Raw genomic sequence first — 18,424 nt, 5'->3', positions numbered from 1 at the left:
GGGTACGAACGTTCGGCAGGGGGCGGGGCCTCCCCGGGAAAGTTACACAGAATAGAACACTGGGGTACGAACGTTCGGCAGAGGGCGGGGCCTCCCCGGGAAAGTTACAAGGACTAGAACACTGTGGATACCAAGGTTCGGCAGGGGGCGGGGCCTCCCCGGGAAAGTTACACAGAATAGAACACTGGGGTACGAACGTTCGGCGGGGGGCGGGGCCTCTCCGGAAAGTTACACAGAATAGAACACTGGGGGTACGAACGTTCGGCAGGGGGCGGGGCCTCCCCGGGAATGTTACCAGGACTAGAATGCCCGGGCTTTAAACGTTGGGCAGTGGGTGGGGCCTCACTGGGAGCATTTTCATGGCATCTGGGATCGAGCTGGAAGGGACCTCAGCGGTCAGCTCGTCTGACCCTCATTTTACAGATGGGGAAAGTGAGGCCCAGAGAGGCAAAGAAGACCTGGGCTGTGACAATACTAGGCAGTGGACCGGGCGCTGTTGGGGCAAGTTCGGAAGAGGTGGGGTTTTGGGGGACTTGGGCCGGCCTGGATCAGGGGGCGTGGTTCTCATCTGCAGCGGTCACGATGACATCCATCCAAATGCGCATGGCCTCTGGGCTGGGGGCCACCATGTAGAAGAGGCGCTCGTAGGTCTTGACGCAGAATGTCAGGCGAGGGCTGGGGCTCTGAAGGATGAAGGAGTGTGAATTCGGTGGCTCTTCTCTCGGACCCCAGCCCTTACCGACACTGAGTTATCTGGGACCTGCGGTGACCGAGCCCCTCCACCACCACCACCACCACCAAGGGCGGTTCAGGGGGTGTATTTAGAGGAGGTGCGGGTCGCGGGGGCCTCCTACAAAGTCAGCTGGGGCAGGGCGGGGCTGGAGAGACCTAGTCCAACACTCTGGGGAGATTGAGGCCCAGAAAGAAGCAATGACGTGCCCAAGGCTACCGGGCAGAAATAGCACTCACACCCTGGACCTCTGATTCAGAATGCAGGGCTCAGAATGAGCCTGGTACCAACAGGATGTCAGGGCTGGAAGAGACATGTCAGAGATGGGAGGGACCATGGTTCCCATTTTCCAGTGGGGGACACCGAGGTCTCAAGGTGCCGGGGTCTCCTGCCACCCCCTCTAAGGCTCTCAGCTGTCCTGGGGCAAGAGGAGCTGGTGGGGGCAGCCCAAGTATTTTTGGCTAGAGCTCTGGCTTTGGAGTCAGGAGGACCTGAGTTCAAATGTGACTTTAGATACTTGACACTTACTAGCTGTGTGACCCTGGGCAAGTCACTTAACCCCAATTGCCTAACTAAAAAAAAAAAAAAAAAAAAAAAAGTACTCCAAGTACTCCAAAAGTACTCCAGAGCTCTGACCTGGGGAAGGAAGCTCACCTTGAAGGCACATCGCAGGTGGTCATAATACACTTCTTCTATGGCTTGGAAGTAAATGACTCCTTTGAGTTTGGTCTCTTCTTTGTCTGAGACATGGAGAGAATAGGGAGGGGTTTTGTTTGTTTTGTTCTGGGGTGGTGAAAGGGAGGAAAGGCTCGGAGGCTGAGTTAATAGTCGGTCACTACAAGCGTCAGGATGGTGGGTGGGGAATGGGCCCAAAGGTGGAGGCTGAGATCAGGGTCCAAAGTGGAGGTCAAAGGACCTTAAGATTGCGTAGATAGGGGTTGGGTCATCAGAGCCTGGAGTTGAGAGCCAGCAGGGAGCTTAGAGATCATTTTACAGAGGAGGAAACTGAGGCAGAGCCAGGCCTTAGAACCCAGGTTTTAGGATTTTAGAGGGATCATCTAGCCTGCTCTTTAAGAGGAGACCAGCTTAGCTAAGGTCACACCTCATCCCTGAAGGAAATGAGGAGAGGTGAGCTTGGCAGTGGGGAAGGAAGGGTCACCCCTCACCAGCATAGTAGGCCAGCCGGCGGGCATGGCGGTCAAAGCAGAACCATCGCTTCCTCCAAGTCTTGATCCGGCCCCCCACCTTCACCAGCGGCCCCCGGCAGCAGCCGCTGGTCACTCGAACATGAGGGCAGCTTTCGGGGCTGTGGCCCCAGCGCTCCAGGTGCTGGTACAAGTCCAGAACCCGGGGGCCTGGAGGTCGGGGTGGCGGTGGGGGGGGCGGGGGTGGCGGAGGGGCCTGAATGAAGGGGAGACATGAACAGGGTCCAAAAGCAATGAGGAATAGAAGTATGGCGCTAGTCTGGCTGGTGGGGGGGGGGCGCAGGTGGGGGGGGGGGGGGGGGGGGGGGGGGCTGGGTTCTACCAATGGCTTCCTTGGAGTTTATTAAACTAAAATTTGTGCCACCAAGCCTGTGTGGGAGGTGGGGCAGGTAGGTCAGGGACTCTCCACTTTACAGTGGAGGAAACACTTTCAGAAAGGTGGAGTCATCCTCATTTCATAGGATCTAAAGCTGGGGGTGGGGGGAGGCTGAGCTGGGTGGTGGAGGTGGAGACTGAAGGGGGGGTGGAATGAGAGCGCCTGGGTGGCCAGGGATGGCTCGGGAGGGACCCAGATGCACAAGAGGATGGGGAGACAGAAGGCAGCAGGGAATCAAGGGGCTGGCCAGGGGGCTTGGGGGGGGGGGGTCACTGACCATGATGGCTGGAGTAGCTTTGGCTTCCTCTTTGCTCCTCTTAGTTCCTTCCTGTGGGGGTCAGAGTGGGAAGGAGAATCAGTGAGGACCAAAGCCCCCCAAACCTGAGGGCCCATGCCCAGCGCCAGCAAAGGCAGAAATGGGACCACGGGCAGAGGGGGTCAGGGAATGGGATCAGTGCAGTTGGGGACTGGAGGATCCAGACATCAGGTCCCTCAGAGAGATGGGGGGCAAAGCACCCAGGTCCTTAAGGGGCCAGGAGATTGACCCCGGGGTGATTAAGAGATCTGGAAGGAGAGGCATCCTCCAGTCAGGGTCCCTGAGGACATGAGAAGCCCTGGCTCTCACCCGGGCCTGGAGCAGCCTCTCCCGTTCTGCCACGGCCTGTTGGAGCAGCTTCTCCATTCGGATGATATCAGGATGGGGCACTCCACAGCTGGAAGACAGGACAGGCTCGGGAGTACCAGCCCTGTCCCCCAGACGGAGCCTTTCCCTCCTCTGCCCTACTCCTGTTTCCATCTCCTTCCTTCTCACCTGGTTCCAGGGCTACAGTTCAGCAGCTGGCACAGAGCATGTCTCTGGGGGTCGCCTGGAGGGGGCTGCAGGGCAGAGGCCTCCAGGGGCCCTAAAAGGGAGGAAGGAGACTTAGAGGATTCATCCCCTTCCTGCCTGCACCCCACCTGCACCCCTTCTCCATCCTTGCTCCCAGAGTCCTCTTTGGTGGGGGACAAGACACTCACGGCTGCAGTGCAGGGACAGGGGTCGTGTAGATCCCCTCTGTCGGGCCCGGTCTCCCTTTCTCCGAGGCAAACTGCCTGTCCTCTGGAGCCCAAAGGAGCCCTGGAGAGGAAGATGAAGAAAAGGGAGGACAAGACAGAAAAGGAGAGGAGATAGGGGGAGAGAGGAAAGGGAAACAGAAGTAGGAGGGCATCAGCTTGGGGTCCGCTCCCCTCACCCTGCCAGCCTCTGGGTCTTAGCCCCAGGTTTCCCCCACTTCTCCCCACCTGGAGAGAGCTGTGCACAGAGAAGAGGCAGGAGGAGGCGGCGGTCGATGCTGGGGCCGAGGAATCCTGTAGGACCAGGAGGTGGCGATTCGTCTTCTGGGTGAACAGGAGCTGGACAGAGGAGGAGGGTCAGCCCAAAGCGAGAGAGTGGCACGGGGATTCTTGTATGCCTGGGGTGGGGGGTTTGGATTACCTTGGTTAGGGCCTTGCTCTGCTCAGAGAAACTGCCATCTCCACTTTGGGTCCCCTGCAAATGGTTGAGTTCTAGAAGCCGGTGCCTCTCCTGGGTGGAGGGAGAATTCAGGAAGTTGGCAGGGGATCTCAGAACCTGAGGGCCCCCAAGAACCCTTGCCCTAGGGCATGTAAAGGATTCTTAGCCCCATTTCACAGCAGAGAACAATGAGGCTAGATAGGAAATGACTTGACCGCAGTCACATAAGCCAGTGAGTGTTGAGGGCCTCCCAATGGGAGACTCCTTTAAGCCTGTCCTGCTGGACTTGATAGGACTTCAGGGCTGGGCTGGGGAATTCTGGAGTCACCTGGCTTAAGGCTTGCAATGCCTCTTCCTTCTTTCGGCTCAAGCCACGGCTTTCAGCTGCCATCTGTTCCCCGAGCGACCCCAGCTGTTCCTCTAGGACCTGGATTCGACGCTGAGAAGATTCCCAAGACTCAGAGATTTGCAGAGAGACCCAAGCATCCTGCCTGGTTTCAGACCTCGGACCAGACCCACACCTCACAGAATCACAGGGGGGACATTGGAAGAGAGCTCAGTAGACTGCATCCAATCGGTGGTCCTCTGGCCTCTGCTTGAAGACCTCCAGGATGGACGGGGAGCCCACCTCCTCCTGAGGCTGCCCTTTCCATGTATGGAGATGCCCATAGAGGGGCCAAGGGATTGGGAGACAAGACACAAACACGGAGTGAGAGAGACAGAAACAGGGAGAGGCTGAGGGAGGAAGGGCGAGGAAGGCTGGGCTCTGCTGGGGCTCACCCTGTGCTGGGCCAGGCTTCCTTGTAGTTCTCGGACCTTGGGGCCCAGCCCCTGGTGCCCTGACCCGTCCACTTCCTCTTCACGGCTACTCTCCTTCTCCAGCTGCTGGAACTCTAGATCCTCATAGGAACGCTGGGCAGCTTCCAACTGCTCAGAGACCTGGGGAGGAGGGAGGGGCTGGGGGATTAGGAAGCCTGGGTTCCTGAAGAGAATGGGGAAGCCTGGGACCCTGAGAAGAATGAGGGACCGGAGAGCCTGGGCCCCTAAGTGGAATTAGGTTGGGGGTTGGGATGCCTAGGTCCTGGTGGGGGGAAGCACTCACTTACCTCCTGGACCCCCTTCAACAGCTCCTCCCTGTCACCCTCGGGCTTTGAGTCCAATTTGTCCTGAGCCTCCTCTAGCTTCAGCCGAAGAGCCTCCACCCGGGCCCGGGCCTCCCTAAGACGCTGCTGTTCCTGGCAGGACAAACCCCAAGAAGCAGAGACCGAAGCTCTTAGAGTTTCTCCAAACCCCTCACCGGCCAAAAGATGCCGAAGTCATTTGCCATCACAGGTCCCAGGATTTCAATAAGGAAGGGCCCTTCCCTTAGACATCACCTATTACAACTACACTTTCCCCTTTTCCAACCCCTACCCACACACTTTCCACGTGAGAAAGCAGGCCGGGAGAGGGGCAGGTACTTGGCCAAAATCTGATAGGTCCCTAGAAAGGGAGGGAAAGAAAGAGGCCTGAAACGGGAATCGGGACACCTGGGTGCTGGTGCCAGGCTAGCTGTGTGAACTTGTACAAGTCCTTGCCCCTCTCTGCCTCAGTGCCCCCTTGTGAGGGGGAGTCCCTCCATGCTTCCTTTGGAGACCCATCGCTTGAGTGCTCCATGACGGTGGCCAAGTCGCCACCTTTCTGGGCTTTACTGCCCTCCAGAATCACCCTAGCGTCATGGTGGAGTGTGAAGAACATTGAGTTTGATGTCAGGACCCAAAGCCAGGGCCTTCTTCGGGCCTGTTCCCTCCTCCGTATAGTGAGGCTCCCCAAGGTCCTAACCTTGCTCTAATGTTCCATGCTTTCTGTTCTAAGGTCCCTTCAAGCCCTCGTGTTCTAGGTCATTTGCTTTCAGTGTTATACCTATGTCCCTGTAGTCTCACTGCCCAAATGTAAGGACTTGGGACCTTAGAAGAGCTGGTTTCTAATCCCGGCTCTGCCACTGCTGTGTGCCCTGTGATTTTAGCATGCTGAATCCCTCTCTGTGCCTCAGTTTTTTTCATCTCTGCAACAGGAGAACAAGACAGACTGAGAAACCCAAAGACATAAAGACGCGACACACCGAGAGACACAGAGACAGGCAGCCAGAGAAGCTGAGAGACACCGATATAGAGACAGGCTGGGGAACTCAGAGACAGACTCCCTTTTGTAGACAGGAGATGAGAGGCAGAGGGAGTCTCACTCCCACCCCCACCCTCTCCCCAGGACCACGGCCCCTCCTCCACACACCTGTTCCCTCTGCTCCCCAGCCTTCTGTTCAGCTGCCTCCTGCTGTCTCTGCAGCTCCTGAAGATGCTCCTCTTCCCTCCGGGCAGCCACTCGCTCGCCAGCCAGCTCCCCTCGAAGCAAAGCCACCTCTACCTCCATCTGGGGTGGGGGGACAGGGGGAGCTGAGGGCCAGATCTCTGGGTGCATGAGGGGAGGAGACTAGGGGCAGTATGATGCCTGGGTACCTGAGGGAGGAGGGCTGGGAGGTCGGGGAAGCCGGGATCCCCAGGGGAGAGATTTTGGGGAACAGGGTGTCTGGGTGACTAGGGGAAGGGGCTGGGAGGTCAGAGAAGCCCGGGGCCCCAGGAGAGGGATTTTGGGGAGCTGGGTGTCTGTTGATTGGGGGAAGGAGCTGGGAGGGGGGAAGCCGGGGTCCCTGAGTGGAGAGGGCTGCGGTAAGCAGGACGCCTGGGTCCACACCTCTATCCTCAGCTCCTTCCTTTGCTGCTGGAGCTCCTTGACCCTCTGCTCCATCAGGGCCACCCGGGTCAGCGCCTCCAGTTGCTGCCCCCTCAGACGTCGGGCTGCACCTCGTGGCCCCTCTACAGGGGGTGGCACGAGGGGTGGGGCTTCGCCCTGCCGGGAGAGGGACGTCCTCTCATTGCTTGATCTCTGGGTCTCCCTCTTTTTGTCATTTTTGGTCTGTCTCGGGTCCGTCTGGGTGTCTAGGTCACCGTCTCTCTGTCTTGACAGTCTCTGTGTCTTTCTGTCTCTGGTTGTCTCTGTATCGCTGTCCCTGAGTTCCCCAGCCTGTCTCTATATCGGTGTCTCTCAGCTTCTCTGGCTGCCTGTCTCTGTGTCTCTCGGTGTGTCGCGTCTTTATGTCTTTGGGTTTCTCAGTCTGTCTCTATCCCTGTCTCTCAGTCTAGCTCCCTGTGCCTATGTCTCGATGTATCTCTGTTTCTTTGTATCTCTTCACGTCTCCAGTCTTTGAGTTTCTGTCTCTATCTCTGCGTCTCACACTTGCTCTCTGTGACTCAGTGTTTCTCTGTGTCTTGGACTTTTGTATCTCTGGCTTTCTGTCTCAGTGTTTCTGGGTTTCTCAGTCTCTGTGTTTCTCGGGTCTCCGTGTCTCCCATCCCCCGTCTCTCTCTGTCGCTTTCACTGGCTCTGCGCCCCCGTGTCTCAGTATTTCTCTGTGTCTCTGGTTTCCCAGTCTCTGGGTCTCTGCCTCCCTGTCTCTGGCTCTCACCTGGTCCCGACCGCTCTCCGTACTGCTCCCCTCTTCATCCTCCTCTTCTTCCCTGCCGGCTGCGCCTGGGGCCTCGGAGACTTCTTGCTCGCCGGTCTCCCCGACTTCGGCTTGGCCCTGAGGACGCTCGGACCCCTCCTGGCTCCCGTCCTCGGGGCTCGTTGGGATTCCCATGTCTCTCTTCTCCGGGACTGCCTTCGGCCCAGGCTCCGGGGGCTGCTGGGGGGAGAAGGGACTTAGGGCAGGGCTCTCCTCCTCGGCTCTGGGGGCGAGGCTTCAGTGACTTGAGACAAGAGTCTGGGGACTCCGAGATGGAGGAGCAAGGATGCTCAGGGATTGGGCAAGGGGCTCAGGAACGAGACTCACGATACCCCGAGGACAAGGGGGCTCAGGGGGTGTGGCCTATGGTACCCCGAGAAGGACGAGGGAGCTCAGGGGGTGGACTGGAAGGACTCAGGGACTGCGTAAGGGTGTAAGGGAAGATATGAGGCACTCCGACAAGGGAGAGGGGGCTCAGCCCGGCTGCTCGGAGGGGCTCCGGGATTGGGCAGAGGGCTCAGGGGGTGGGACCGCACGGACTCAGGAACCAAGCCAGAGCTCGAGGCGGGCTCTAAGATGAGCTAGGGGCGGGACCGGAGGCTTGCGGAAGGCTCCAGAGGAGGGACCTAAGGCGGGCACTTCGCGAGTGGGGTGCTGAGGGGCTGAGGCCCAGCAGGGTTGGGTCAGCGCCTGCTCCGGAGGCTCAGATCGCCGATCCTTGCCGGAACTTGGTTCCATCCTACCAAACCCGCTCACTTCTTTACCTCAACCAGCCCTTGGCCTAGAGAAATGCCCGGGAAGCCCCCTTTTCCCAGGAGGCCGACCACCTCTAACTCTGACCGTTACCGACCCAGAGGTCTAGGTACCCAGGGCTCTCCTGCTGGGACTGGGGCTTCCTCTCTCTTCACCACCCAGAGACCCTGGCATTCTGATTAGCAAAGATACACACACTTCTTCAGGGACCCAGGTGCCTTAAACCCCTCCCCTTGCCCCTTGAGGGACCCAGGCGTCCTGATCCTTCAGCCACCCCCTCTGGAACTCAGCTGGCCCAATCCCTAGCCCCCGCACCCTCAGAGCCCCAGGTGTCCAGCCCCCTCACCCGCTTTGCCTCCTCCGCAGGCCTCTCCTTGTTCCCAGAGCCCCGGCCTCTGCCCACGGGACAGGTGGTGGGGGAGGAGGGAGGGGCCGCCCCCCTGCAGGAGCCCGGATGCAGGGTGGGGTCGGGGGAAGTGGGAGGAGAAAAAGGAGGAGAGAGAACAGGTCTGACAGCTCTGCAGGAAACCAGGTATCTGGCCCTTCCAGTGCCCACACCCTGGGAACCAGGCGTCCTGGTCCCCCCTCCCCACAGGGACGACGGGGGTGTGTGTGAACATTTCAGGCCCCACCCAGAAGACCCAGGCATCTGGTCTTTAAGAGGCCCTCTTCAGGGCCTTCAGGTGTCCCCTTCCCTCCATGGAGCCCCCAAACCCTGAAGAACAGAAACATCCAATTTTCCAGCTTCGGAGACCAAGTTTCTTGTGTCCCAGCCCCTAACTTCCTGTCCCCTGTGGACCCAGGCCTGCAGGTGGAGAGGTGGGGTTGTTACCCTCTAATGACCGTTTTGGAAGGGCTGGGACCAGTTTGGGGGCCTGAGGAGGGGGGCACCCCGTGGTGAGTCATGGGGAGAACTGGCTCAGTCCCTGTGCCACAATGGGGGGCGGGGGACCACTGTAGGGAGGAGTTCAAGGTCATGTGGCCAGACCCTTCCTCTCTGGTCAAAAACAGGAAGTTTAAATGAAAACTTTCCAGCTCTCTCCTCCCCAAACATCACCCACATGCACCTGCCCAGGCTCCCAGAGGGAGAGCCTTCTGATCTGCGGCACCTTTGGCCCATCCCTACCCTAACTGGCAGAGCCTTTGAATCCAGAGCCCCGGTGGTCAGCCCCACAAACCCTGCCAACATGCGCTCCCTAGTGGTGCTCACCAGCAAGACAAGCCTTCTCTTTAGCAGTTTCTCTGGCCAGTCAAAGCCAGCCTCCTAACCTCTGCCTCATGTCTTTGGCTGGAAAATGGGAATAATAAGAGAACCTACCTGCCAGGGTTGCTGTGAGGATCAAATGAGATATTTGGAAAGTGCATAGCACAATGCCTGGCACACAGTACCCATCCATCATCACACAAACTTGACTGACCCCTCACTCAGAGCCTTAGGGCGAGAAGGGACCTGAACGGTCATCAGGTTCAACTCCCCCATTTTATTGGAGTCCAGATGGGTAACATGAGTTTCCTTAGGCCACACGGGTGGGAAGTGGGAGAAGCAGGATTCAAACCCAGAGCTTCTGAACCAGCATTGTCCCTTGTACCATCCCACCTCCCCCTCTCAAGTCCTAGGTGCCATGGGCCTTCCACCTCAGATCCAACCTAGGTTCTATTCCCAGAAAGTTGAGTTCTTAAGAAGTGTGTGTATATGGGGGGAGGTAGGGGGGACAGTTCCATGTTTTCTTTTTAACCACAATGCCTAGCACAGTTCCTGGCCCTGAAGAGGTACTTAATGAAGACCAAGTATATCAGGAGTCAAGGATGGTACTAGGGCACCTGGACCCCAGGCCCCCAGCTTAGACAATCCGGGTTCAATCGATCAAGGTACCTACTTTAAGTACCAACTATGTGTCAGGGGCAGCTAGGTGGCACCATAGTGCATAGAGAGCTGGGTCCGGAGTCAGGAAGACTCATCTTTTTGAGTTCAAATCTGACCTCAGACACTAGCTGTGTGAACCTGGGCGAGTCACTTAACCCTGTGTGCTTCAGTTTCCTCATCTGTAAAATGAGCTGGAGAAGGCAATGGCAAAGCGCTCCAGTGTCTTTGCCAAGAAAAGCCCAGATGGGGTCATGAAGAGTCAGACACAACTGAAAAGTGACGGACCAATTATGTGCCAGGCACTGTGCTGAACACTGGGAGTACAACCTCTGCTTTCCAGGAGCTCACAATCTGATGGGGAGACAATGCCCAAGCAATCACGTGCACACAAGTTGCAGATGGGATAAACTGGGGGTAGACTCAGAGGGAAGGCACGAAGATGAAGGAGGACTGGCCAAGGTTTGGGCAAAAAAAGTTTTATTAACAGAATGTGGAGGGGGATTGGGGTCTCTCACTGTTAGAACCTCATCCCAGTGGGAGCAAGTGGAGCTGAGGTGCTGAGTTGTGGGGTGCCCCCATGAGGAAGTCAGCTGGGGGGCTCCTGAATGCCACAGCGCATGTTGGCCGGGACAGCGACGTCTGCAGAGGGAGGAAGAGAGTGAGACAATGGGGGAAGCTCTCTCTCTCCTGCTCCCAGGAATCCAGGCTCCCCCCAGGGGTCCCAGGCATCCCACCTCCCCCAGACAACCAAGACCTCGGGGCTTCTCACCGATCTGCTTGGGCTTGGGCAGGTTGAGGTTGTTCATGACCTTGACGAAGTCCTCGCAGCTGAGCGTGAGGCGAGGGTTCAGGGTCCGCTCTTCTTCCACAGTGGACACTGTGTGCCCTGTCAGCCAACAAGTGTCACCCCATGTGCCCATTTGGTTCCCAGAGCCCTTTTCTCCAGCTCCCTTCCCCAAACACCCCCCTCCTCAGCCTAGGGGAAGGGGAGTGTTCCCATTGAGAGCCCTTGAAGCTTGTCCCACTTCTGATCACGGTGCAATTGACACCGCCAGCTGTCCTGGGCAGGTGGATCTCATGCTGGACTACATATCCCATCAGCCCTAGGAGCTACACCTGGGTGGACTACAGTGCCTTTATGGGCAGTGGCAACAAGGATGCCTCACACGCACCATGGTCCATCCCAGCTCCACTGAGAGGGATGAAGTCCTAAAACTGATGCTCTCTAACAGCTCTAATGGTCCATAAACACTTCCATATAAGCTAAACCCCCCTCCCCATGCTTAAATACTCTAGGCCCAAAGGCTTCTGGGAGCTGTGGTTCCGAGTTCCCAAGAGGCTCTGGGACTTGTGGTTTTGAGTTCCCAAGAGGCTCTGGGAAATGTGGTTCAGAGTCCCCAAGGGCTTCTGGGAATTGTGGTTCTGGGCCCCCAAGGGCCTCTGGAAGTTGTGGTTCTACTGCGTGTACCCTAATGGCCTCTGGGAGCTGTAGTTTCCTCACATCCACATCTTCTAGGTCCTCCTCCCTCCCCCAACACAGGGATCTCCAGGAAGCCCTCACACCTTGGTAGTCATGAGCTGGGTAGATGAGGCAGTCCCCAGGAAGGGTGAAGATCTTCTCATGGACTGAATGGTACAAGGTCTTAGCACAGCCTGGAGGGATGGGGAGGAGGAAAGGAGGGTCTTCATGGAGCATGGATGAGGGTGGGGCTGCCCAAGAACAAATGAGATCATCCTGCACACAGTAGGTGCTTTGTAGGTGTTTATTCCCACCCCCCACCCCCCAAGAGCAGGAGCTCAGCAGCAGCCTCACCCAGCTCCCTACAGAACACCCCAGGGGACACAATGGGCAGGGAGAGGATGGAGAGAAGATGTGGGCTCCAAAGGAAGAAGCCTAGGGTTGGGAAGCAGGAGACCTGGGTCCCAGATGTGAGTCCTCCCCTGCCTCGCTGTCTGATCTCAGGGGAACACCTTTCCCTCTCTGGGCCTCAGTTTCCTCATTTGGAAAATCAGGAGAGTGACCCCCAGCCTCTGTCTGCCCTGAGGACGGCCTAATCACAGCTAAGCCATGCTCCTGTTTGCCAATCCTAGGCGAGACCAGGACAAGTGGACTCATACCACCCAAGGCACAGGAGATAATCCTAAATAGTCTTAGAATGTGTGTAGGGGGAAGGGGCCCAGACCTTGCTGGAAGTCTGTGCGTCCACATCCGCGGATGAGCAGGGCATCCCCGGTGAAGGCTGCACTGTGGTCACTCAGGACAAAAGTCAGGCAGCCATCTGTGTGGCCTGGGCTGGCCCGGGCCTCCAGGGCCTGAGGGGGGATTATAGAGATGAGAGCAGGCCCAGCCTGTCCCTGCCTTACCTGGACTCCAGGGCTCAGGGAGGGAGAAGAAATTCCGTTATGGAAATCTACCTTTTAAATCCAGCCTCAGTTTCCCCATCTGTAAAAATGAGTGGATCAGACTCAGTGATGGCTAAGGTCCCTGCCACTGCTACATCGAGCATGCAGCACTCTCTAGTTGCGTGACTGTGAGCTGGCTCCCCCACCTCTGGGAAAAGTGGATTACGTCAAGGTCACACTTCCTTCCTTGAGAATTTCAAAAGAACCATTTGCCAAAGGTCATTTTTTTCTCTTGTCGGATCTCTGATTCCATTCCTCTAAGGGCTCTCTGCCTGGAGCCTGCCCCCTACTGGCAGCTTCTCTCCAGCCTGGCTCTAGTCTTAGCTGCCTGGAGACCCTAAGACATTGACTTGTCTATCCGCCACCCACAATGCCTCTCTTATAAACCTTCTATTGATGCAAAAAAACAGGAGCTTTTATACAGAAAATTGTGAGTGTGTGTGTATACACACATATATATATATTTACACACACACACATATACACACAGAATATAATGTAATGAAACATTATTTGTATAAAATTCTGGGTGTTCCTGTGGTCACCGGCTCCCAGACCCGGGCCCACTGCAGACACATACTACCTCTTCCTTCTGTCCTCCCCTCCCCCACCCCAGGGCTGTGCTAACCCCAGGAAATGTGTTGATTCTAATGATCACATGCCCATGCCCCTGGTCACACCTGCCCTTCACTCCCAGTGCCAAGGGTGTGTTTATGGCCCCTTTAGCCATGCCCTTGTGATTCTACCTGCCTCACCCTGTTTGTCAGACCCATCAGCCCTGGCTCTGCCCCCACCCTGGGCAACTCACAAATCGCCCAAAGGTCAAGATGTCACCGTCCTCCAGGAACAGGTCAGCTCTGGCCCCACTGAGACGGGAGATGACAGATTTGCAACCAGGAATCATGGACCTGAGGAGACCGCTGCCTGTGACATGGTCCGCATGGCAGTGAGTGTTGACTGTTGGGGGAGGGGAAGGACAGGATGTCAGAACAGGGAGGGCCCTTGGAGACCACGGTCCTAGTCCAGGCCATCAGCGACCTCTTCTTGACCTCCCTGCCTCCACTGCCTCCCTTCTCCAAAGCATCCCATACGTGGCGGTCTAGTATCCTACCCGTAAATGGGTGGGTGACTTAGGGCCGCCTCCACTCCTCCCGCACTCCGCCCCGGCCCACGCCCCCGGCCCACGGAAGAATTAACCTAAGGCAAATCCCCTCCCAGGAGAAAGGGACCTCCTGGGGGCAGATATTTGCTGTTTTTCATCCTGGTGCCTTGGGGGCGCGTCATGGCCACCAGGCAGCGATCGGTGTTTCTGGAAGCTCTCCCGGGTAGGTGCACATTGGGGGTCCAGCCCTCCCAGCCCCTGCCTGCCTCCAGGGCCCAGGCAGCCGGGCCAGGCTCACCTGCATACAAGAGGCGCAAACCGAGATCCTGGACGAGTCGAGCATCCCTGGAGGCGGTGTCCAGCACGGGATCGATCAGCAGAGCCTCCCCAGTGGCCCGGTCCCCCAATAGGTAAGTGTAGGTACAACTCTTGGCTTCGAAGAGCTGGAAACGGAGGACAGGAGAAGACGTCGGGGTGAAGGAAGTGGTCCCGCTCCCAGCTCGAACCCCACCCCCTCCATCCTCCCCCTTTCCTCCAGCATCCAGAATCCTGGGCACCAGGCATCCGGGCCCCCGTCCTCACCTGGCGCAGCAGCAGGCCGTCCGCCCGCACGCTGAACGCCCTCCGACATCGTCCCCAACGCAGCCCCGAAGCCCGCAGCAGCCCAGGCACGCGCTGCAGCAGCCCCGGCCCCATCGCTCACACTGAGGTCGGTTAGGGCAGCCCCGAGACCAGAGCCAGGGGAGGGGCCGCGCCCGCCCCCGGGCGTGGTTTGGACCTGCCTAAAAGGGAGGGGCCTTAAAGGAGCCACGCAAATCTACCTCCTCCATTGGGACTCGAAAGGAGAGGCGGGTTCGAATCCCAGAACCACCTGCTCTGAGCCTCTGTTTTCCAGTCTGTAAAACGGGCATGCTAACCACCCAGCATTCCCTACTCAGGCGTCAGCGTGCTTTGGGGATCTCTAAGCGCCAAGAAAATGGGAGTAGTTATTTGTAAACAGAAATTTATTGGGGGGAGGGGTGTTTCACATTAGCAAAGCGCTGTTTTAATCCAGCACCAGCCCTCTGAAGCAGGTCGATACCGCCACCCCCAGCTTAGAGATGAGGAAGCCGAGGCTCCGAGTGGACCACGGACTAGCCCCGAGGCACGCCGGTAGCCCGCTAACTCCCAAGTCTCCAGCCGTTGTAGGATGCCGGCCTTGTGCTGGGCGCTGGGACTACGAAGACAGAAGCGAAAGTAGTCCGTGCCCTCAGGAGTCTAGGACCAGCGATTTTTCATAATTATAACTGTTGTTGTCATCGGACTCGGGAGACCCAGGTTGCAATTTCGCCTTTGACAGGATCTCAGTCACTCCTCCCCACCCCCCCAGGTGCTCACGGGGTGTGGGGAGGCAGGGCTTGGTCATGTAACGCCCCTTCCCCCAAAAGGGAGGCTCAAGTGAATGCTCCCTGTGGGCGTCTTATCTAACTGAGGCAAGACTCTGGGACCTGGGGACTCTATCTTTGCAGACTAGGACCTGAGTTCGAGTCACTTATCACCGGTGTGACCTTGGGCAAGTCCTTCGGTCTCTCTAGGGCCAGTTTCTTCGCCCGTCCCTGTGCGGTCCCTCATGTAAGCCCAGCATCCCTCCAATGGGGCCACGCAGAGGAAGGGAAGGAGGGATGGATGGATGGATGGATGAGTGGATGGGTGGATGGATGGATGGATGGGTGGATGGGTGGATGGGTGGGTGGGTGGATGGATGGGTGGATGGGTGGGTGGGTGGATGCAGGATGCAGGATGAATGCTGGTTGCAATGTACCCGAGAGCCGGGGAAACGAGGGACTGGGCCTGAGGGCCGAGCTGGAGAGACGGGGGCAGGCTTTGGGGGGTCCGAGCCGGGCAGGGCCACGCCATCAGATGAAGGGTGCGGACTCGGTGTCTCTGGAGCATCACTGCACGGGGACTGGAAGGACGCGGGAGGGGGGATGCTCTGGGAGCCCTTCGCTGTGGGAAGTCTGTAGGACTCGGGGGTGGGAGGAATGTGCGGAGTCACTGCCCAGGGAAGGAAGCCAGAGCAGCCCATGCTCCATCTTCATCCCAAAGGATACTCCTCCCTCCTGCAGCTAATCCTGGGGACTCAGGCATGGGGTCCCCATCCTGCGCCCTCCCAGGGCCCGGGCCTCCTCATCTGCCAAGCCCCCCTCCTTAGGGAGCCAGGTTGCTGAAGACCCAGAGCCCCACCCCTATCGCTGCCTGTGCCCCCCGGCTGTAATGGGGGGCTAGTGGGTTTATGCAAACAGACACCGCCGCTTGGCTGCCCCAACTCCCTCCCCCCCCCGCCCCGGGCTCTGGGGCTCTCCATGTCTCTCTCTGTCTCTATTTCTCTGGCTGAGCAGAGACGTAGAGCTTGGCGGGAAACTCAGGGGTCTTCTGGTACACCAGATAGGGCAACTGAGGCCCAGAGAGGAGGAGCGACTTTCCAGCCACAAAGGCTGGACGTATGGAAGGACCGGCCTGAGGACCCTGGGCCAGAAGAAAAGGAGGTCCAGGCAAGGGATATGACAGAGACCCTAGAGAGCAACAGAAAGCGCAGCGATCTCGTCAGACAATCTTGATCCAGGGAGGCCACCGTAGTGCGCTATTCGGCCTTATCTGTTTACTCTGAGTACTTACCGTTCGGCTCTTGCCCGGTAGCTCCCCTCAGCGCATGCGCCTGTTCGTCCCGAGCTATAGAGACTGGCACGCGCCCTGCGTTGTGTGCTCGCCCCCGTTTCTCACGGTGAAGGAGGAAGTAGAACGCAGGGCACGTGCGCGCGAGCGGCCTGCGGGGGGGCTCCGTCCCCGCCCACTCTTCGGGCGCGCGCTCAGAGCTGCAAGCCCCCGCAGAGGCCCCGGAGCAGCGCGGCAGCAGCGGGCGGCGGCGGGGGCGACAGGAGGGGCCGGAGCCCCGCCCCTAGGGAGGAGCTGTCCAGAGGTCGGGGTCAGGGTCCGAGTCTTGGGCCCTGGGCCGTGGGTGGGGCGGACAAGGCTGGGGCCCGACTCCGGGCTTCTCAGGGGGTGGAGGCCGGACGCCTGGGTCCCCCTCGCATCGGCCGCTCGCGCTGCTTCCCCTTCCAGGTTTCCTCGCGCCTTTCCCCGCCAGGCGCTGGCGATGAGACGCGGCCACAGGAACGAAGGGGTTAACGCGCCCTCCATGGACCCGGAGCGAGCCTGAGCCCCGGAACAGGGTAACTCCGCCCTCGGACTTCGTGGCCCCGCCCCAGAACGATAGGGCAGTCCCCGGTCATCCATAGCCCCGCCCCATCAGCTTCCAGATCCTCCACGGCCCCACCCCTAGGAGGAAGCCCCGCCCCTTCCGCCTTCCGGTCACCCGCGGCCCCGCCCCCGCCCTGCCTCCTGGAGATCCGAGGCCCCGCCCCCAGCGTGGCTTGATCCCACCCCCGATCAGCCGCCTGCAGCTCCATTGGCCCCACCCCCACGAAGGTTTCCTGCTTCTTCCAATGAACTGAAGGACCCTCCTCCCCGCCCAAGCATCCGCCCGCTCCTTGGGGCACACATGGGGGGCCTTGACTGAGTGCCCCTCTATCCTCTCCCAGCTCCAGCCCCTCTGGCATCATGCTGGAGCGAGGGGAGCAAGGGCCTGCAGGCAGAGGGAGAAGCCCCTCTGCCAAGGAGTCAGTGACCAACGGAGGGGGTGAGCAGCAGACGCCCCCAGAAAAGAACCCTCCGGGAAGGGGGGGGCGGGAGCCTGGTGTCCGTGAGAGGGGGGTCCCATACGAAGGGCTGGGGAAAGAGGAAGCCATCCTGGAGAAGGCCGTGGGAGGTGCCCGTGGGAGGGCTGGGGGCCGCAGGGGGCCTTCCTCCAAGGGCAAGAGTTGCGTGGACGGGCAGTTTTCACTCAGCCCTCGGCACCTCTGATCCCCATCCCCAGCCTCCAGCAAAGCCTCCAAGCCGAAGCGGAGCCCAGCAGCTGCCTCGGAGCGCCCCGGACCGTCCAGGGCCCGCCGCCCACCCCCCCTCCAGCGCCCTCACCGCTGCCCAGACTGTGACAAGGCCTTCTCCTACCCCTCCAAGCTGGCCACCCACCGCCTGGCTCATGGTGGGGCCCGCCCACACCCCTGCCCTGACTGTGACAAAGCCTTCTCTTACCCCTCCAAGCTGGCTGCCCATCGCCTCACCCACAGTGGTGCCCGCCCGTTCCCCTGCCCGGACTGTCCCAAGGCTTTTGGTCACCGATCCAAGCTGGCTGCCCATCGCTGGACCCATTCACCTGCCCGCCCCTATCCCTGCCCTGACTGCCCCAAGTCTTTCTGCTACCCCTCCAAGCTGGCTGCCCACCGACACACCCATGCCGGCGGCACTCGCCCTTACCCCTGCCCTCAGTGCCCCAAGTCCTTCTGCTACCCCTCCAAGTTGGCAGCCCACCAGCGGCGCCACGCTTCTACTGCTACTCGCGTCCCTATCCCAGCTCCCCCCTCACCTCCCTCTCCAGCAGACCCTCAGCATCGCTGCCCGAGCTGTGGCCAAGCCTTCAGCCAGCGCCGACTCCTGGCCCTCCACCAGCGGAGCCACCGTGGAGAAGGGAAGGCTGGGAAGGGAGCAAAGGGGGAGCGGGCCTGAACCCTGCCCCGCAGTGGTAGATCCCCCCAGCCCCTCGCCTGCCTTCCTCCACCTCCCCTGCTGCCAATAAAGAGACACTTTCTACATCTGGGGTTCTGTGTAGGCACTGGGGGGCATTGTTCCCATGGGCAGTCTAGGCAGGGAGTGCAGTGTTACTTGGAAGCTTGTGTCCCATGGGTGTCCCCCCCAAAAAAGGGGCTTCTCCACTCCACAGGCACAACGCCAACAGCTCCCCAGAGCCTCCTTCATGAAATCAGGGAGACTTATCCAGAGACTCAGGGCCTCTGACAAAGGGTGAGGGGTCAGGATAGAAACCGAGGATCCTGAGGGGCTGCAAGGTGGCGCAGCGGATAGAGCAC

The 18,424-nt window shown here is 59.1% G+C and overlaps 4 protein-coding genes across 4 annotated transcripts in view; 1 reads left to right on the top strand and 3 right to left on the bottom strand.

Moving 5' to 3' along the window:
* The window catches only part of LOC114040180 (arabinogalactan protein 1-like), a 1,698-nt gene extending 1,337 nt beyond the window's left edge, over positions 1-361 (bottom strand). The window contains exons 1-2 of the mRNA XM_027858195.1: positions 354-361; positions 30-314 (exon numbers count right to left, since the gene is read on the bottom strand). Coding sequence (XP_027713996.1) covers positions 30-314; positions 354-361 — 293 coding nt within the window. The remainder of the gene's footprint in view (positions 1-29; positions 315-353) is intronic.
* Positions 310-9,072, bottom strand: PHLDB3 (pleckstrin homology like domain family B member 3). The gene is made up of 17 exons (XM_027858194.1): positions 8,927-9,072; positions 8,441-8,534; positions 7,303-7,521; positions 6,531-6,686; positions 6,072-6,209; positions 4,910-5,038; positions 4,584-4,742; positions 4,132-4,242; positions 3,786-3,875; positions 3,593-3,703; positions 3,329-3,428; positions 3,123-3,213; positions 2,937-3,024; positions 2,589-2,639; positions 1,897-2,131; positions 1,385-1,470; positions 310-683 (listed from the first exon to the last, which is right to left on the bottom strand). Exons 1-17 carry the CDS (start codon positions 9,070-9,072, stop codon positions 549-551), a joined length of 2,139 nt encoding a protein of 712 aa, XP_027713995.1. The 3' UTR covers positions 310-548.
* Positions 9,073-10,418: 1,346 nt separating this feature from the next.
* ETHE1 (ETHE1 persulfide dioxygenase) lies at positions 10,419-14,174 on the bottom strand. Its single transcript, XM_027858211.1, has 7 exons — positions 14,046-14,174; positions 13,762-13,906; positions 13,170-13,318; positions 12,142-12,271; positions 11,522-11,611; positions 10,728-10,844; positions 10,419-10,597 (listed from the first exon to the last, which is right to left on the bottom strand). Exons 1-7 carry the CDS (start codon positions 14,157-14,159, stop codon positions 10,545-10,547), a joined length of 798 nt encoding a protein of 265 aa, XP_027714012.1. The 5' UTR covers positions 14,160-14,174; the 3' UTR covers positions 10,419-10,544.
* A 2,136-nt stretch (positions 14,175-16,310) lies between these two features.
* On the top strand, positions 16,311-18,151 carry ZNF575 (zinc finger protein 575). Its single transcript, XM_027858212.1, has 4 exons — positions 16,311-16,419; positions 16,563-16,672; positions 17,042-17,139; positions 17,377-18,151. Exons 3-4 carry the CDS (start codon positions 17,061-17,063, stop codon positions 18,063-18,065), a joined length of 768 nt encoding a protein of 255 aa, XP_027714013.1. The 5' UTR covers positions 16,311-16,419; positions 16,563-16,672; positions 17,042-17,060; the 3' UTR covers positions 18,066-18,151.
* The last annotated feature ends 273 nt before the right edge of the window (positions 18,152-18,424 follow it).

Source organism: Vombatus ursinus, unplaced genomic scaffold, assembly GCF_900497805.2.
Source record: "Vombatus ursinus unplaced genomic scaffold, bare-nosed wombat genome assembly UNPS02012758.1, whole genome shotgun sequence".
Taxonomy (NCBI): Eukaryota; Metazoa; Chordata; class Mammalia; order Diprotodontia; family Vombatidae; genus Vombatus; species Vombatus ursinus.
The sequence above is the reverse complement of the archived record's forward strand: the minus strand, read 5'-3'. Positions and strand labels throughout refer to the sequence as shown.